The 18,120-nt window shown below is 58.7% G+C and overlaps 1 protein-coding gene across 1 annotated transcript; it reads left to right on the top strand.

Moving 5' to 3' along the window:
• Positions 1–2,025: 2,025 nt before the first annotated feature.
• On the top strand, positions 2,026–18,070 carry IGLON5 (IgLON family member 5). The gene is made up of 8 exons (XM_082437347.1): positions 2,026–2,155; positions 10,660–10,738; positions 11,414–11,646; positions 13,045–13,164; positions 14,535–14,669; positions 14,897–15,017; positions 15,576–15,730; positions 16,447–18,070. The coding sequence occupies exons 1-8, from the start codon at positions 2,077–2,079 to the stop codon at positions 16,533–16,535; spliced, it is 1,011 nt and encodes a 336-aa protein (XP_082293473.1). The 5' UTR covers positions 2,026–2,076; the 3' UTR covers positions 16,536–18,070.
• Positions 18,071–18,120: the final 50 nt, after the last annotated feature.

Here is an 18,120-nt window from a genome sequence, read left to right as displayed (position 1 = left end):
AAACAAACAAACAAAAACACAAAACTCCGCCTTAGCAAAGCTTACATTCTGGAAGTGGGAGATGGAGGGGAAGAGAAGTGACTGGAAACAAACAAGTGAACACATGAAATAAGGGAATGGTAAAGGCTATGGGGAAAACAAAACCGATGTCACAGAGAGCTGTTGCATTGGGAGCGGGGGTTACTTTGGATAGCATGATCAACAAAGGTTTATTTTTTTAAGATTTATTATTTATTTATTTATTTTTGGCGGTGTCAGGTCTTAGTTGCGGCACGCCGTCACTTCATCGTGGCGCGCGGGCTTCTCTCTGGTTGTGATGGTGGATTTTCTCTTCTCTAGTTGTGGCGCGTGGGCTCCAGGGCACGTGGGCTCTGCAGTTGTGGCTCAAAGGCTCTCTAGTTGAGGTGCGCGAGCTCAGTAGCTGTGGCATGCGGGCTTGCCCGGCGGCATGTGGGATCTTAGTTCCCTGACCAGGGATCGAACCCACGTCCCCTGCATTGTAAGGCAGATTCTTTACCACTGGGCCACCAGGGAAGTCCCAACAAAGGCTTCTGAAAGGTGAGACCTGAATGATAAGAAAGAGTCTTGTGCCAATCTGGTGAGAAGAGCATTCCGGCAGAAGGAACAGCAAGTGCAAAGGCCCTGAGGTTGGAACAAGTTGGGCTTGTTCAAGGAGCCGAATGAAGGCCACAGCAGCTGGAGCTCAGTGAGTGAGGCAGTGTAGTAGCATCAGCTGGTTTATGAGCTCAGTGCTTGTTGATCTGAAGGCGGAGGCCCAGAGACCAGGGCATTGGCTGCTGCCTTCAGAGCAGTCATCCAGGGGAGACGTGACAGCTCAGAGAAGGGTGGAGTGGGAAGAAGAGGACAGAGTAGAGATCTGTTCTGAAGGTGGAGGCCGAGCTAGCCTCTCTTGCAGACAGATTGGATTTGGGGTGGGGGTCAGTAGGAATAGAGGATGGATATGCTTTTGCAGTTAAACAGCCCCTAGGGGGTGACTTCAAAAACTTCTGCCTCCAAGTGCCCCAGACATGGAGTGGGCTCAGGGATTGTTCTCTTGCCTCAGAGCCTAGATGGGGGCACAGGGGACAGGGATACCTGGTGGGCCAGGAGGGAGGACGATACCCGGTAAATGGATGCATAGTGGGACCAGGAGGAAGAACTAACTTCAGGTTGTTAGGGCACCGGGCTGAGCTAGCACCCTCCCCAGGATCTCCGTTGTTCTTCTCAATAACCTTGAGAAATAGAGATGATTCCGTCTTGCAGGGAATACACTGAGATTCTGGGGAAAGAAGTGACTCGTCCAAGGTCCCGCTGCAGCCAAGTGACTGAAAGAATGAGCAGTGGGGATTCTTTGTACCTGAACCCTGGATTCCCATCTCCCAGGGTCAAGTCCCCCAGTCTCTCCCCGGTCCCTTATTATCCTGGGGATGAGGGTTGGGATGGACGGAAGAAGGAAATTTCACCCCAAAGTCAGTGCTATTCATGAAAGTAGATGGAGAAGCGGAACTATGTCCCACAGGAAGAGGGGGCTGGGAGTTCTGATTCCCGGGTCTGGGGGAGGTGGGGACTTGGGGAGCAGACCCCTGGGCCTGAGGGGGCTGGGGGCCCGGACTCCTGGGGTTGGGGGGCAGGAATTTCTGGGTCTGAGGGACGATGAGATGGGGACCTGAAGCAGGAGGGAGGGGGGCTCCAGGAAAAGTGTCCCAGACCCGGGGTTCTAGGGATCCGAGGTGGGAAGCCGTGTGGACGCCGGGGGCGAGAGGGGGTAGGGGCCGGGCCGCAGTAACAAAGGCCTCTCCCTCCACCGAGCAACCCTCCTCGGCCCCGCCTCCCCGGCCCCCCGCCTCCCCTGATTGGTCGGCCTTCCTGCCCGTCAGCACCGCCCCCTCCCCGGGTCTGCAGCAGCTCCGGCCGCCTCGTCGCGCCCCCCCAGCCCCCTCCCCCCGCCCCCGCCGCCCCCCGGGCCGGTGCAGCCGCAGGCGGGGTCCCCCCTCCCCCTCCCCCTTTCCCCCCAGGCCTCGCGCGCCCCGGACCGGCCCCCCCTTTCCCCTCCCCCTTCGCGCCGCCGCTGCCGCGATGCCCCCCCCTGCGCCCGGGGCCCGGCTCCGGCTTCTCGCCGCCGCCGCCCTGGCCGGCCTGGCCGTCATCAGTCGAGGTACCGCAGCGCCGGGGGCGGGGGGCTCGGCCGGGACTCCAGGGTCCCGGGCGGGGATTGGGGGCGGGGGAGGGTGCAACCCTGGGCAGGGAAGAGGAGGCCCCCGGACGCGGAGGTCTGGGCCCGGGGGCGGGGGCTGCATCCTCTGGCTGGGAAAGGGGTCCTCGGACGTCTGGATCCATGCCCGGGGGCGGGGGTCCGCGTCCTGGGGCCCGAGCCTGGGCCTAGGGGCGGAGGTGTGCTTCTCCGGGCCGGCGAGAGGGTCTCGGACACCTGGTCCCGGCCTGGGGATCGGGGAGGGAGATAGAAGCTCAGTAAGGGTCCCCCGGCAGGATCTCTGAACTGAGCTGGTGGGGGTGGGAGGAGGGTAGGAAGAGGGATGCCCCGTCGGGGGTCTTCGTCTCTGCGTGGAGAGGGTCCCGCAGGGGGTCCCTGCCTGAGGGCTGGGGTAGGCGTTTCTGGGGAAAGGTTGGGGGGATGGTGTCTTCCCAGGGTCAGTAAGAGGAGGGGGCAGGTGTGGCCATAGACCTCCGTCCCAGGGCCGGGAAAAGAAGGGGGTGGGGTCTGGTCTCCCAGCTGGGAAGGGGCTGAAATTCCCCAGCTGGGTGGTCTAGGTTGGGAGAAAGTATTAGTATTTGGAGGGTTGCAGTTATGTGGGGGGGCAATGGAGCTGGAGATCCAAGAAGTTGGGGTGCTGGGCTGGGGACTCAGATGTGGAAAGCTCTGGCTGAATATTTGGGTTCGGGGCAGGACGGAGCCTAAGAGACGGGCAGATTGAGGAGGGAGGGAAGGGAAGGGTTAACACGGGGTCAAAGGGTTAAACTCAGCCCTCCCAGTGGGGGAGGGGGACTGGGGCTGGTCTTTTGTTGAGCAGGAAGGGGAGAATGGAAAGTGGGGAGGGGGGGGGCTGGGGAGTGAACTTGGCAGTCTCTGTTTAGAGGACGTGTGGCTGGATCTTGTGTCTCCCCAGTGGGCTGGCAACCTGGGGATGGTCCAGGAGATGCCCCCTAAGGAGAGGAGGGGAGAGCAAGAAGGCAGGGGGCAGGGGACAGGGTTAATTCGGTGCTTCCAGAGGATTCCCCCAGGCCCTGCCCCAAGCCAGGATCACAGAGCCAGGGACAAACAATCGGGAACACCTTAGAACCCCCAACAGTCTCAGCGAGACAGCGCCAGCGGCTCTGAGCCACCCGCCCACACACACCGGCCTCGCACAGCCACGTAAACACCCATCCCCCCCGGTCTGACCCGGAGCCGCACCTGCAGACACCCACGGTCACACAAACCCGGCCCTGCACACACAGGACACAGGATGCTGAGCCGAGGGTCCCTCCCTCCCTGGTGCAGACCGTCTGAGTGCCCCTCCCACTTGACCCGTCTGAATCCCTGCCTGTCTGTGTCTCTGTCTCTGTCACTTGTCTCCTGAGGTCTCTCTCACATCTCGGCCATTTCTGGAGGCTCCCTGGCTCTGGGTGACATTCCGTTTGTCTCTGTCTCTGGGTCCCCTTCTCTCCATCCCTGCTGGGCTCAGCACAATTTCACATCTGTCCCTCCTTGCCTCTGGAACTGCTTCTCCATGTCACACCATGTGTGTCTCTCTGTCTCTTTCTGGCCCCTGAGATGCGCCTTGGTCCTCATTCACTTCTGGGAACTCAGGTCTCATCTCGCCCACTCATTTTCTTCCTTGTCCTTTCACTGTCTCTGGCTGTCTCCCGTTAGCTCTCTCTCCCTCTCTTCCTTTACTCTCAAGTAACTTCCCACTTTCCTTCTACTTTTACTCTTCAGAACCCTAGAAATCACTGCTGTTCACAGGTGCTGCGCTGGGATCTTAGTGGAACCAGGAGGTGGTCTGTGACCTAGGTCAAGTCCAGTCCCACTGCGAGCAAGGGGGACAGGGCAGAGTGGGGGATGAGCTGAGACGGGATTAAGGAGGCAGAAAGAGAGCCCCACTCACCCACCACCCTCTGACCGTTGGGGCTGAGAAAAAGCTGGTGGAAGATACACCAAATTGCATCCCCTCCTCTCTTTTATTCATTGGATGGTTTCCAGATTACGGGAGGAAAGCATACAAGTAAACCATCCACTACAAATATGCATAAGAGCAAACCCCACTGCGTCCCGCTCCCCTACCCTCCCCAAACCCACTCTCGAGAGGGAGCCGGGGTCCACAGCCCTGGCCCAGCGTCCCCAGCCTTCTCCCACCTACACAGTCAGACGCGCGCAGTTCAGCATCTGTAAGGGATTGGTTAGTTTGTTGATGTTTTTCCCCAGATAGAAACAAAATAAAGCCATTTCTCTGCAAAACTGGCTTTTTTTTTCCACTTAACTCTACCTCCCCAGCATCTGTAGATATTGTTCTATCGTGCCTTCCCCACCCCCCAAATTCTTTATGCCAACACACACACACACACACACACACACACACACACACACACACACACACATCCACTTAGAAAAGTAGATGCTGCCGGAGATTTGGGGGCAGTTCCTTTGCCATATTACACGGAGTGGGGACAGGGTGAACCTGGGCATGGGTGACCCCCCCAGGCCCCCGATTTGTCTGGACTGTGGGCGCTGCGTCATCGGCTCATTTAACAGGTATTTACTGAGCACAGAGTCACTGTTCTAAGCCCTGGGAATCTATAAACACAGCAGTGAAGTCCCTGCCCTCGCAGAGCTTACATCCTCGTGGGATGGAGAGAGATCCACAAAGTAAAAAAAAACCCTCAGAAGTAAACAGGTAATTTCAGAATGTGATGAGTCACGTCGAGAAAATAAGAATGACTCGGCAGAAGTTGGCCTTGTGACCTCAGGTGGTGTCTGAGCAGCTGAGGGGAGTTCAGACTGAAAGGAGGGGAGAAATCAGCCTTGGAAAGATCCCGAGGGAACGGCAGAGGCAAAGGCCCTGCGGCGAGAACCAGCGGAAAGGAACAGCCAGCATGTGGAAGGTTCCCGGGCTCTTGGCTCTGCAGCCAGACTCCGGGCATCAGTGCTAAGAAGGACTTAGGAGATCAGCAAAGAGGAAGAGGGCTCTGGGGGCTCCTTAGTGGCCGATGGACCAGGCCCGGCCCCTTCTCACTGCTCTTCCCTGCCAAAGCCACACGGACCCGCACTCACGTGGCCCCCACCCCTCCCTCCAGCCCGGCGTCTTCTCCCCAAACGCCTGCCACAAGTTCACACACACTCCTGGGCCTCGGTTTCCCCATCTGTGAGTTCTGGGATGGTGGAATCTAAGCATCCCCTGCATTGGAGGGTCCCATTTCCACCTAAGTTCCTTTGAGGGGCGGCAGGCTGTTCTTACGTCCAGCTCAAGGTCACTCAGCTTGTTAGAAATCCCCTTCTTCCTTTTTTTTTTTTTTCGTTTTTTTTTTTGCTTTGTTTGTTTGCTTGGCTGCGTTGGGTCTTCATTGCTGCGCGTGGGCTTTCTCTAGTTGCGGCGAGCAGAGGCTACTCTTCCTTGCGGTGCGTGGGCTTCTCGTTGCGGTGGCTTCTCTTGTTGCGGAGCACAGGCTCTAGGCATACGGGCTTCAGCAGTTGCAGCACGTGGGCTCAGTATTTGTGGCTCGAGGGCTCTAGAGCACAGGCTCAGTAGTTGTGGCTCATGGGCTTTGTTGCTTCGCGACACGTGGGATCTTCCTGGACCAGGGCTCGAAGCCGTGTCCCCTGCATTGGCAGGCAAATTCTTAACCACTGCACCACCAGGGAAGTCCTAGAAATCCCCTTCTCTCAAGAGAAGGGAATTCACCCACTGCAACCTTCATCCCTTGGTTTATCAAACGGGTACGAGAGCCACTGGTCTGGACTGGCAGAGACCCGTGTGGTCCGTCCCATCACCACTGGATCTCCCGGCAGGCTGGCACCTGCCCCGTAACCATCCCATCAGCCAACACACATAGAGCTGTTTGCAAGCACTTAACTAGCAGGCACTGTATTGAGCCCGTTGCTTGGGTGACCTCCTTTCATCCTCTCCCCCACAAGCCAATGAGGGAGGCACGATGATCGTCCCCACTTTACAGGTGGGGAAACTGAGTCTCAGGGAGGGGGAAGTAACTTGTGCAACCCAGTGGCACAGCTGGGATTTCCACCCTGGCAGCCTGGCTCCCCGGTCCGTTCTTTTAGCAGCCTGGTCATGCTGGCATGGTCGTGGCAGAGCAGATGCTGACCGCGTCTTTACATGCGTCGCCGACTCAGGGGTGGGTGCTGGGCATAGAGCAACCTACAGGCCAGACCCGCTCTGCCCCCGTCCCTCCACTCCCCGGGGACCGACACCGAACCGGGGGATAACAATAGATGTTTCTTTAAAAAGAAGGTGCTATTAGGAACAGCTAGCATTTCTTGGGCCCTTTTTGCCTGCTAAGTGCTGAGCTAAACATTTTGCTTGTACATTCTCATGGAATCCCTGACAAAAAACCCTCCGAGGGAAGAACTACTATTTTTCTCCGTTCTACAGTTGGGGAAACTGAGGCTCAGACTGGCTGGGGGTCACCCAGCCAGGAAACAGGGGGACAGACATTTGATCTCATCAACCCAGGCTCCTTAGGGCTTTCTTAGCGAGTCTCTAGAGACCATCCATCCCCTCTACAAACAGTTTCCCGCTTGGAGCTAAGCCCAGCTCTGGGGGACACAACCAAGATTTGGGCCCTCAGGGAACTCCTGGCCAGGTAGGGAAGACACCACTGGACAGCGTCCCAGCTGAGTCAGAGGGTACGCAGTAGAGAGAGTGGAGACTCTGCCTTGAACAGTCAGGGAGGTCCTTCTGGAGGAGGGGGGCGTTTGAGTTGGGGTTTTGAAGAATGTGTAAGAGTCCAAGAGGTGGCAAAGCATGTTGTAGGAATCCATTTACATTCACTCATTCAACAAATATTTCCCAAGGCTTTCGAGGCCAGGCCCTGTGCTGGAAGATGCTGGGGATACAGACCTGAGTCAGACCCAGGCTCTGCCCTCAAGAAACTTATAGCTGGGACTTACCTGGAGGTCCAGGGGTTATTAGAACTCTGCACTTCCACTGCAGGGGGCACGGGTTCAATCCCTGGTCAGGGAACAAAGATCCCACATGCCGCGTGGTATGGTCAAAAAAAAAAAAGAAACTTATAGTCTGCTGGGGGAGACAGATACAGTCACCACAGCTGTAAGGGAGGTAGTCCAGGCATTGTGGGAACACAGACTAGGGCTGGAGGGGGTAGGGAGTCGGAGTTTCCCAAGGAGAATTCCTGCAGAGGGGACCTCATGTGCACTAGCTTGTTTATTTTTATATGAAACATCTCTTGAGGCCTCCTGTGGACCAGGCCCTGAGCTGGGTGACGCTGGAGGTGGGGAGACCCAGGCCCTGCCCTAAGAGGCTCCCGTCTGGTGAGGAAAGCAGACCTGAAAACAGTGCAGGGTGACTGGGACTGAGACAGAGGGAGGGGCCGGGCCCGGTGACAGACAGGGTGGTGGAATCGCTAACCGGACCCCCACCCCCATTTACCGAAGCCCAGAGAGGGGAAGGGACTTACCCAAGGTCACACAGCATGGAGGGTCCTCCTGAGCCTGGAGTCTGGGAACTGCGTGAGACAGACATGCAGACCCACAACATCCAAATGTATAGACACACAGACCAGGAATCGAAGACCCACTTGAGATAACTTCATCACTCATCTCCCGAGACTGCCCGCAGCCAGGGCCCAGCTGGGCATGCTGGGGAAACAGATGGTCTGAGCCAGGCCCTGCCCTGGAGGAGCAGCTGGGGGAGGCAGAGAACTCTGGTCCCCGGAGCCCTGGGAGCAGAGCGGGAGCTCACATGGGCTCGGATGGGCCATCTCTCCTAGGAGAGGCCCCCATATACTAGGTCCCTGAAGAAGGAGAAACGTTTTGATGGGAAACAGTGGGAAGGAGGGAGAGGGGAGAAAAGTGGGAAATGCAGAGCTGGGCTACACTAGGGGAGAGGAAGCAGGAGAGTGACGCCGGGACCCCGGACTCCAGGCTGGGGCCACTCCGAGTGTTGGAAAGATCCCTCTGGCAAGGAGTGTGTGTCTGTCTGTCTGTTTTTCTGTCTGCTGGACATATGATTAAGATCCTGCCCACCTCTGTGAGGTCCACACCCCCACCCCCAGGGCCCTAGCCTGAGCTCAGGAGCCCTGGGTTCTTCCCTGAAGTGGGGCACCTTGGACAGCTTCCTCTTCAACCCCCAGACTGGGGTTGTCCTCCTTGAACCCTAGACAGTGGCCGTCACAGGGCTGGGGGGAGGGGGGGCAGGTGGGGTGATTTCGCCCCCTGGGAGGTATCTGGCAATGTCCAGAGGTAATTTTGCTTGGGGCAGGGGAGCTACTGGCATCTAGGGGGTCGAGGCCAGGGGAGCTGCGGAACATCCTACACCGCACAGGACGGCCCCACAGTGAAGAATCATCCAGCCCCCAATGTCAGTGGTGCCGAGATGGAGAAAGCTTGGTCTAGGATGTGTGTGACCAGGGGTATGACAAATCCTGTGGGGCGTGGGTGTGTGTGTGCGGATAGGGCTGTGTGTGATCTGATCATAGGTGACAGCCTGACTGCATGCGCCCGATTCTTGGCCCAGGGCAGCCCCTTTGCATTTGAGAGGCTACAACTGTGTCGCTGTTTCACCGCACAGGCCGTATCTTCATGCACGACTTTCCAGGGCCGGGGATGAGCACAGCCCTCCCGCTGGTAGTGTCACTGTGACCGAATCAGCCAGTGTGTGTGTGTGTGTGTGTGTGTGTGTGTGTGTGTGTGAGAGAGAGACAGCCCTCCAGGTGGGGCTGTAGCCGCGTGTAGACTTTGCACCTGCGCGTGTGGGCCCGCTGGTGTCAGGGTAACCGTGTGGGTCCGGTTGTATATGGTGGGGAGGGTCAGGGTGCCGCGGCTGCTTGGCCTGCAGTTCTCCCTCTGACGGCTGAGACGCATGCTTCTGGGAGAGAGTTGTCTGTCCTAACTGACCTTCTCCTGGGTGTGTGTCCTGGGCTGTGTGCGTCAGCATGAGTATGTAGGTCTCTGTCCCTCTGAGCAGGACCCATTGCCATGCGTGGGGCTATCTCCTGGCCCCTGGGCGGGCTCTGCGCATCTTTCCCGGACGCTGGTGACTGTGTGTGTGTCTGTCTGTCTGGCCCCTGGCCGCCCCCTCCTGTTACTAGGGTTGTGCGTGGCGGCACCCTTTCTGCACAGCTCAGGACGGGCAAGTCCTTTCCCTCCCTCCAGGGCCCTTCAGATTACAGGAGCGACTCTGGCCCGGGCGAGCCCAGGGTGAGGGGCTGCACACCCCCCGGGGCCTGGCGAGCCCACTGCACTGGCTCTGGCCCAGCCCCGTCCAGAGGGGCTGCTGATGGAGAGGGCCTCCGGGAGTCGTTGGCGGGACACGGGCAATTAACTCATTAGATTAATGAGCTCCTCATCCTGGGGCGGGGGCCAGGGCAGCCCGGAGTAGGCCCGTGCCGCTCAGGCGTCCAAGGTCATCGGCTGCCTCCTTTCCCCTCCCGGTGCTGTCTCCATCCGCCGCCTCCGCGTGCCCAGCTCCCACTCCCTGGCCCTGGTCCAGCCGCTGGCCACGGTCCACAGAGAGATGAATGGCGGGGGCGGGGGGCACGGCGCTGCAGCACGCAGGCAGGTGGCATGCGCCCTCAAGGGCGTGCCCCACCGGGCACGGGCACACGGGGGAGTCTGTGTAGACGCGAGGGTCTCTGTAGCACGCCTCAGCGCGTCCTGGGCGTCTGTGATAGACGTGTGTCCGCGTGGATATTCGCGTCCATCCGTGTTTGTGTGCGTGTTTGCATTTGCATGTCTGGATGTCTGGGTGTTGAGTATCTCCCTGAAGCATGTCTTTCCACGTGTTTCTGAATTAATGTGTGTACCTGTGTGTATCCGTGTGCACATGTCTGTTACATCTGTATATGTATCTGTGTATATGTGTATCTATGTACTCGTGAGTCTGTGAATGTGTATGTGTGCCTGTGTACGCGGATATCTGTGTATGTGTGTATTCTTGAATCTGTGTGTATGTGTCTGTACACTGTGAACATGTATGTGTGTGCCTTGTGCCATGTCTGCCTGTGTCTGTGTACATGTGTATCTGTGCTTGTAGACGTACCTGTGTGCACACCTGTGCATATCTGTTTGTATCTGCGCATATGCAGTTCTGTAATTGTGAATCTGTGCATATGTCTGTGTGTGTGCACGTCTGTACACAGCACCTCTGAGTGTGTATATGTATTGGTGTGCGTGTGTCTGTGTGCACATACATGTGTTTGTGTGCTGTGATTGTGTGCTGTCTCAATGTCTCTGGAGGTGCATAGGTTTGTGTATCCCAGTCTGTCTGGGTCAGTGTGGGCTTGTGGGAAAGTGTTGCGTGTGTCTGCTCTGAGTGTGTCTGCCATGTGTGTCTCTGAAAACAACAGTGAATGTGTGTGCCAGTGGGTATGGGAAGTGTCTGTATCTGCTGTGGTGTGTGTGTGTGTGTGTGTGTATGTGTGTACAGATGCGTACAGTCCCGCCGAGCTGAGCTGCCCTCCCTTCCACAGGGCTGCTGTCCCAGAGCCTGGAGTTCAGCTCCCCTGCGGACAACTACACAGTGTGCGAAGGTGACAACGCCACGCTCAGGTAGGGAGACCCGGAGGGTACTGCCCCTTCACCTTGCTTGGGGGGAAATGGTCCTGACCCCCAGGCACAGCCCACACCTCCCCTGTCAAGAGAGAGGTCATTGGGGCCCAGACTCTGGGCCCAGGTCCACCCCTGGGCCTCAGTGTCCCAATCTGTCAAATGGGTGGAGGAATGGTGACCACCACCTGGGTTGTTGTGAGGATTCAAGAGTCTGTACACACGCCCTGAGCTTAGAGAGCCTGGCACACTGTGCCTGCTTGGTGAGAGCCAAGCTTACCCTCCCCCAGCTCTCTGCCTACCCAGTCTGGGTCTGTCCCCCTCTCTCTGAGTCTCTGTCCCCCTCTCTCTGGGTCTCTGTCCTTCTATCTCTGGGTCCCTCATCATTCTGCATCTTTGTCCCTCTCCCCCAGTGTGTCTGTCCCCCTCTTTTTGGGTCTCTGACACACAACAATCAATAACCATCAGCTGTCATTCTGTTGTGCACTTGGGCTCACAGCTCTCCCTCTTTGAGGCTCAGTTTGCCCACCTGTAAAGTGGGTGCAGTCACACCTGCCTCCAAGCACTGCAGTGGGCCTTCCTCCCACCACCACCAAGCCCCCGCGACGGGGGACCCTGGAGGGCCAGGCGGGGGTGAGGGATAAAAGAAAATCACCCTGCCCTCGTCCTCCCCGCCAGCTGCTTCATCGACGAGCATGTGACCCGAGTGGCCTGGCTGAACCGCTCCAACATCCTGTACGCGGGCAACGACCGCTGGACCAGTGACCCGAGGGTGCGGCTGCTCACCAACACGCCCGAGGAGTTCTCCATCCTCATCACCCAGGTGGGGCTGGGCGACGAGGGCCTCTACACCTGCTCCTTCCAGACCCGCCGCCAGCCGTACACCACTCAGGTCTACCTCATCGTCCACGGTGAGCCCCCAGCTGAGGCCCTGGGTGGGGGTGGGCGGGATGGGCCCGGGTGGCGGGGACAGGGGACCCTCGTGTCCTCGCCGATCCCTGGGACACAGCCATGGGGAGGCAGACACACACCCTGCCCTCACGAATTCCAGCCAAGCAGAGGGAGGGAACGTCACAGGCAACTTCTAGGGCAGGAGAGCTACAGGGGCGAGGGTGAACTCGGAGGAAAAGCGCATTCATTCACTCAGCCCTGTTTATGGAGCACCTACCAGCTGCAAGCATTGCTCCCCGGGCTGGGGACAGAGAAGGAGCCAGGCAGGCTGTCCCTGCCCCTTTGGAGGTGACTTTCCAAGGAGAGGCAGCTTCCCAGACATAACGTCTGAGCTGAGACCTTCAGGTGGGTGCGGGGCTGGTCCCGGAAAAAGAACAGCACGTGCGGGGGCTGGATGTGCAGAGTGGGAGAGGTGGGGTTGGAGAGATCCACGGAGAGGGCAGGAGGCTGCCTCACATGGCCTCAGAGGTGGTCTGGAGGGCAGGGAGCACTTGGAGAGACAGGACCACAGGGACAGCCCAGCGGGGCCGTTGACAAGCCCCGACCTGAAGCCAGATTCCCCCAGGTTCCCACCTCACCGCCACCACCCAGTGGCTGAGGGATCCAGAGCGAGCCGGGCGGTCTCAGACTCCTCATCTGCAAAACAGGGATGACGCTGTCATGTATCAAGTCCAGAACATCGTCAGTTGGAAGGGGCACCTTTATTTTATGCCTTGCTAGAAACGGAAAACAAAACAAAACAAAAAAAACCCTTCCAATTAAACACTGGCGTCCTACATCGTAAAGCCATCCTGATTGGAGAAATGTGCAAACGGGTGGGGTCGAGGTGGGAAACGCCCCTGTGTGTTAGAATTGATGAATATAGCAACATCTACCCCAGAAGGGAGTAGTGAGGGTTTAATGGGTTAATTTTTGTCAAACACTTAGAACACTGTAAGCTTACACACAGTAAGCGCCATACGAGCATTTGTTAAATAATTTTTTTAGATAGTAATACTAATCAATAAAAATAGAGATGGGGAAGGAGGAATTCAGACCAGAAGACAGAAAATAGAAACCAAGTTAGGAGGAAGGTGGAGAGAGACTGAGAAAGAGTGAGGAAGACAAGACCAGCAGCTGGAGAAGGAGCCAGACCCAGAGGGAATGGAAAACACAGAGGATTTCTTACAGGAAGACAGAGGAATGTCAGCTGGACTCCTGGGTCTGAGGGAGGAGGGGCTGGGGGCGGGGACTCCTGGGTCTGAGGGGGGAGGGGCCGGGGGCCTGGATCCTGGTCTGAAGAAGGAGGGGCCAGGCCTGGATCCTGGGTCTTGGGAGCCCACATCTGGCCTCTCACTGACCTTCCCTCCCGCCTGCAGTCCCCGCCCGCATCGTGAATATCTCTTCGCCTGTGACCGTGAACGAGGGGAGTAATGTGAACCTGCTCTGCCTGGCCGTGGGGCGGCCGGAGCCCACGGTCACCTGGAGGCAGCTCCGAGGTGAGGACGCCACTCCTGGCCGAAAGCCCCTTCCCCCACTCCGCAGTCTGGGCCTCTCAATTCCCCATATCCCTAGCTAGATACCCAGAATCTCCCATTACCCCCCTCCTTTGATCCCCCCGGAACCCTTGTGATGACTGGATTTCCCCCTCCTACCCTGGTCCTGTTGTTTCAGTGGAAGACCCCAGAGCCTTAGAGCCTTCCCCACTTGCCATCCCAGGCCTGGGCTGTTTCCTCCAAATCACCTCCTAGATCCCAACTTGCCCCACATCCCCGACCCCAGTGGCCTCAGTCTCTTCCCCCCCAGCTCACAGGATTCTCCGGGACTCAGACCCCTACCACTAGATGGCCAGAGCCAGGTTACAGCCATGACCCTGGCCCATGTTCCCGTCTCCTGCGCACATCACTACATCTCTGCCAGATGCCTTAGGCCAGTGCTTCTCAAAGTGTGGTCCCCAGGCTGGCAGCATTGGCATCACCTGGAAACTTGCCAGAAATGCACATTCTTGGGCCCACCCCAGAGTTAATGAGCCAGAACCACCCCTCCCCGCATCACCACCACAACCTGTCTGAACAAGCCCTTCAAGTGATTCCAGTGATAGGGCTAAGAACCACGGCTGCCCCCAAACAGAGTGCCAAGGGGCCTGAAAGGGACGTTCCAGATCGCAGACATCACCCACTCCCCTTTTACCTAGATCTCTACTGCCATTTCCCAGATCCCTAGATCCTCACTCACTGGGTCTTTGGAGACCAATTGTGCCAATCACTAGATCCCTTGGGACCCCAGAACCCAATAACTAGGTCTCAGATCCTTGGATCCTCCCCTCCTGGTTCATCTGAGCCCCACAGTCCTGGTCTCGAGTTTCTGGATCCCTGGATGCTCTGAGTCCCAGAGGGTCTTCTGAGCCGGCGCTCTGTCATAAGACCCCAGATATCTGGATTGCTGATCCCAATCACCAGATCCTGATTCCTTGGGCCCCAAGGGCTAGATCCCAGAACTCTGGATCCTCCCCCACTGGCTCTGTATTTTCTAGATCTTTCTGAGCCCCAAGATCCTAGGATCCTCCCCACTGGGTCCTGTGAGCCGCATGATCTGAGTTAGGGACTCCCAGATCACTGTATCCCCTGAATGCCCCCAATTCTAGGACCCTCCCCACTGGGTTCTAGTTACTAAGCCCCAGATGCTTATTCTCTGCCCCACCCCTAGCAGGAGATCCCAGGCCCGGCAAGCCCCTCCCCATTCCCACTGACCCGGGCACTCCAGGCCCTGCGCTGTCCGCCCCGCTGATGTGTGTCCGTGTTGTGCCCGTGTTGTCCCGTGTTAAGTGTTTGTGTCTGGCCCCGCCCCCTCCCCTCCCCTCCCCCCACAGATGGCTTCACCTCCGAGGGCGAGATCCTTGAGATTTACGACATCCAGCGGGGCCAGGCCGGGGAATACGAGTGCGTGACTCACAACGGGGTGACCTCTGCACCTGACAGCCGCCGCGTGCTGGTCACAGTCAACTGTGAGCCCCCCGGCACTGGGCATGAAAGCGGGGCGGGTCCTGGGTCCCTGGGGATGAAGGGTGTGAGGGAGGAGGAAGGGGGTGGGTCTGCGTGAGGAAGGAGTCTTGGGGGGGTGGGGGGATGCTGGAGACCTGGACTCCTGGTAAGGAGAGAGGAGTGGGCTGGGGGTGGGACCCCTTCGTCCCCACCCGGCCAGGAGAATTCGCTGACCCTGGTCCCTCCCCAGATCCTCCGACCATCACGGACGTGACCAGCGCCCGCACAGCCGTGGGCCGGGCCGCCCTCCTGCGCTGCGAAGCTATGGCGGTGCCCCCCGCGGATTTCCAGTGGTACAAGGATGACAGACTGTGAGGACGGCACCGGGGCCCGCCGTGGTGGTGGTGGTGGCGGGGTCCTTGGTCCTCTGGACCGCGGGGAGGGGGGCAGAGGGAGCAGAGTACTGGCTCCTGAGAACTTGGGGGTCCGGCTTCCAGGTGTTGGGGTCCTCTGAGCCCCAGGGAAACTGTGGTGGCTTCCTGGAAATTTGGGTCCCAGGATGATGAATGCTGGAGCCTGGTCTCCTCCGGCTCTTCAGGAAGAAGGTCTGGGGTGGGGGTCGATACTGAGGATCTGGCAGAGAAGTTTTAGGGTTAGGGGACCATTGGGTCTGGGGTCCAGCGGGGCCTGGGTGCCCCTAGTGGTCGGAGGTACACACTGAGAGAGTCCAGTGTCCCTGAGGGGCTGGGCTGCCTGGAGAGGGGCGTCGGTGGGAGTGGCCCGAGATCCATGGGTCGCTGAGGTAGGGGACAGAATGTAGGGTCTCCAGGGAATCGGGGAGCCTGACAGTCAGGGGGCTGGGCTTTCCGCCTGGAGAGGGCCCCGGGCCGGGGTCCTGCGGCCTGGTCCCTGACCCGGATCCCCGGCAGGCTGAGCAGTGGCACGGCCGAGGGCCTGAAGGTGCAGACGGAGCGCACCCGCTCGATGCTTCTCTTCGCCAACGTGAGCGCCCGGCATTACGGCAACTACACGTGTCGCGCAGCCAACCGGCTGGGAATGTCCAGCGCCTCCATGCGGCTCCTGCGTGCGTCACTGAGCGGCAGGAGGGGCGGGGCCGGAGCGGCGTGGGTGGGGCCGGGGCTGAATGGGCGGGGCCAGGGAGGTGGAGATGCCGGGCCGCCCCCAGACTGTCCCCGAACTTAGGAAAGAGACGCACCCTCGACTCAGCAAGAAACCGATCCCTTCTACAGACGTATTCACTGGGCGCCCACGAAGGGCCAGGCACTGGGTGCTGGGGACACAGCAACGCACACAAGAGCCAAGGTCTAGGGACTCGCACGGCTTACGGTCTAGCAGTAGTAGAAAAGCAATAAACAGGTAGACACGTAAGTAGAATGAAAAGCCAACAAATACACACATAAATAAGCAAAAAAATAATTTTGCATATCAGTAAGGGCTATGAAGAAAATAAATAATAGAACTGGGGATGGTAGCATTGGATAAGCTCATCAGAGAAAGCTTCCTGGAGGGGGTAACCTTTGAACTGAGACCTGAATGGTCAAGAGAAGCCAGCCCTGCCAAGATCTGTGGGAAGAGCTTTGTAGGCGGAGCGGCCAGTGACCTGCCAGATGCTTAGACTAAAACAGAGTCAGAGAACAGGCGCACTGAGTGAAAGCCCAGAAAGGTCCCCAGGAGGCATCCTCAGACAAACCCTCAGAGCAGAGACAAGACGCCCGGGAGAGACACACGTGGGGTCTCCCCACTCTGGGCCTCCTCCCCTGACCCCCTTTCTTTCCTCAGGCCCAGGATCCCTGGAGAACTCGGCCCCGAGGCCCCCAGGGCCTCTGACCCTCCTCTCCGCCCTGGGCTGGCTGTGGTGGAGGATGTAGGAAGAATCCAGTGCCCTGGAGTCCCCCCGCGGGGGGCCTGAGGCCGAGAGCAAGAGGAGAAGGGGGAACAAGCGCCGCGGGTCTCGAGGGGGCAGAGGAGCTCTCGGCCGCCGAGGAAGAAGAGAGGAAAAGGAAGGGAAGGAGGAAAGATCTTTACAGAACCCATCACTGTGAGGGATAACGCAAAATTATGCATCTTTCTACAGCCATTCTCGCCACCGTTCACCTTTCTGATTGTGACCCACCCCCGGCCACCCCACATCCCTCTCTTAGCTCAGGCTGTCAACTGGATCGCGTGTGTGTAGTGGGTGTGAGCGTGAGCCTGCGCGCGCGCGCGTGTGTGTGTGTGAATGGGTGGGGAAGGGAGCTCAGCACTCTTCCCTCCTCGACACCCCGCACATCCACTGCCCCCAACCTTGCTGTCTCTCACCTCTGGCTAGAGGTAGGTATGGGGGCTTCGTGGCGGAAGCTGTGAGGAGAGGTTTTCCAGGCTCCCTGCTTTCCCAGTATATGCATTCACACCACCCGCTCCCCACCCTGTTGAAAGGCCGTCTCCTGGGCAGGTTGGGAGTGGGCAAGGGCCTCACGCTTGTCTGTCAAGCTGTCACTCAGCCTCTGTGAGCAGGATCTCCATCTTGGCTCTGGGCCTCCCTGCTGTCAGCCGGCCGGCCGCCTGGAGCCAGAGGCCCCATCGCTGGCTCAGCGGCCTGAGACCTTCCCATTTTTCCTGTCCCTCCCCACCCTGGACTTTCTGGCCCCCTCCTGGGCCAATCGGTGCTTCCATCCAACTGTCAGGCTGGTGCCTGTTGTCACCTGTCTGTCTCAGTGCTTTGCCCCACCCTGCCCCCTCGCCTCGATCACCTGCAGCGCCAACCAGCTGCCTTCAGCCCCCCTGCAGCCGGCCCACAGGTGTGGGCTTGCTGGGCTACCACTCCCTGGCCTCTCCACCGGCTGAACCTCGCAAAGGCTGACCTGACCGCCCTCACACACACTCAGACACACACACACACACACACACACACCAGCGGCTGTGACCAGCAATTGTCCAAACTCCAGCTGTCCTGTAGCTGGTGACCAGCTGTAGTTCCCCCCGGGATGGGCAACTGTTATCAGGAAGGGGCTCTGAGGCTGTAACTTCAGCTCTGATTGTAGGAACACCCCGCCCTGGCACACCACATCACACAAAGTGGGGGAGAGAGGGGCATCACACAGACATCCTGAGCCCAGACCAAGATGCCAAGTCACCAGCTCCAACTCCCGGGAGACCCTCTATAAACACCCACCCTGAACTACACCACCCAGAGCTTGGGATGGGGAGAGAGGGCAGAGCAGGGGCAGAGGGGCAAGGGGCAGTGACTGTACCTCAGACGGGGGCGTGGGCCCCATCCCACATTGTCTTCCATTCCCAGGGTCCGGGGGACAGGGAGGGCAGGGGGAGGGGTGCAAGGGAGGGGGGACGGGGGGCCCTGGGGGCCGTGTGTTCCAAGTCATGGGGAGTGTTGAGACCACCGCACCAATAAACGCCTTTTTCCAAAGTCTCCGCCTGCAGGTGTCAATGTCATTAAGGATATGGGTGAGTGGAGGG

The sequence above is a fragment of the Balaenoptera physalus genome, assembly GCF_965194825.1.
Source record: "Balaenoptera physalus genome assembly, chromosome: 19".
NCBI classification, from domain to species: Eukaryota; Metazoa; Chordata; class Mammalia; order Artiodactyla; family Balaenopteridae; genus Balaenoptera; species Balaenoptera physalus.
Note: the sequence above shows the minus strand (reverse complement) of the source record. Positions and strands in the feature narration are given on the sequence as shown.

Coding starts and splice junctions, on each gene's coding strand:
- IGLON5 (XM_082437347.1), top strand. CDS start 2,077: ATGCCCCCCCCTGCGCCCGGGGCCCGGCTCCGGCTTCTCGCCGCCGCC. Junction 14,670..14,896: donor CGTGCTGGTCACAGTCAACT/GTGAGCCCCCCG, acceptor GTCCCTCCCCAG/ATCCTCCGACCATCACGGAC. Junction 15,731..16,446: donor CGCCTCCATGCGGCTCCTGC/GTGCGTCACTGA, acceptor TTCTTTCCTCAG/GCCCAGGATCCCTGGAGAAC.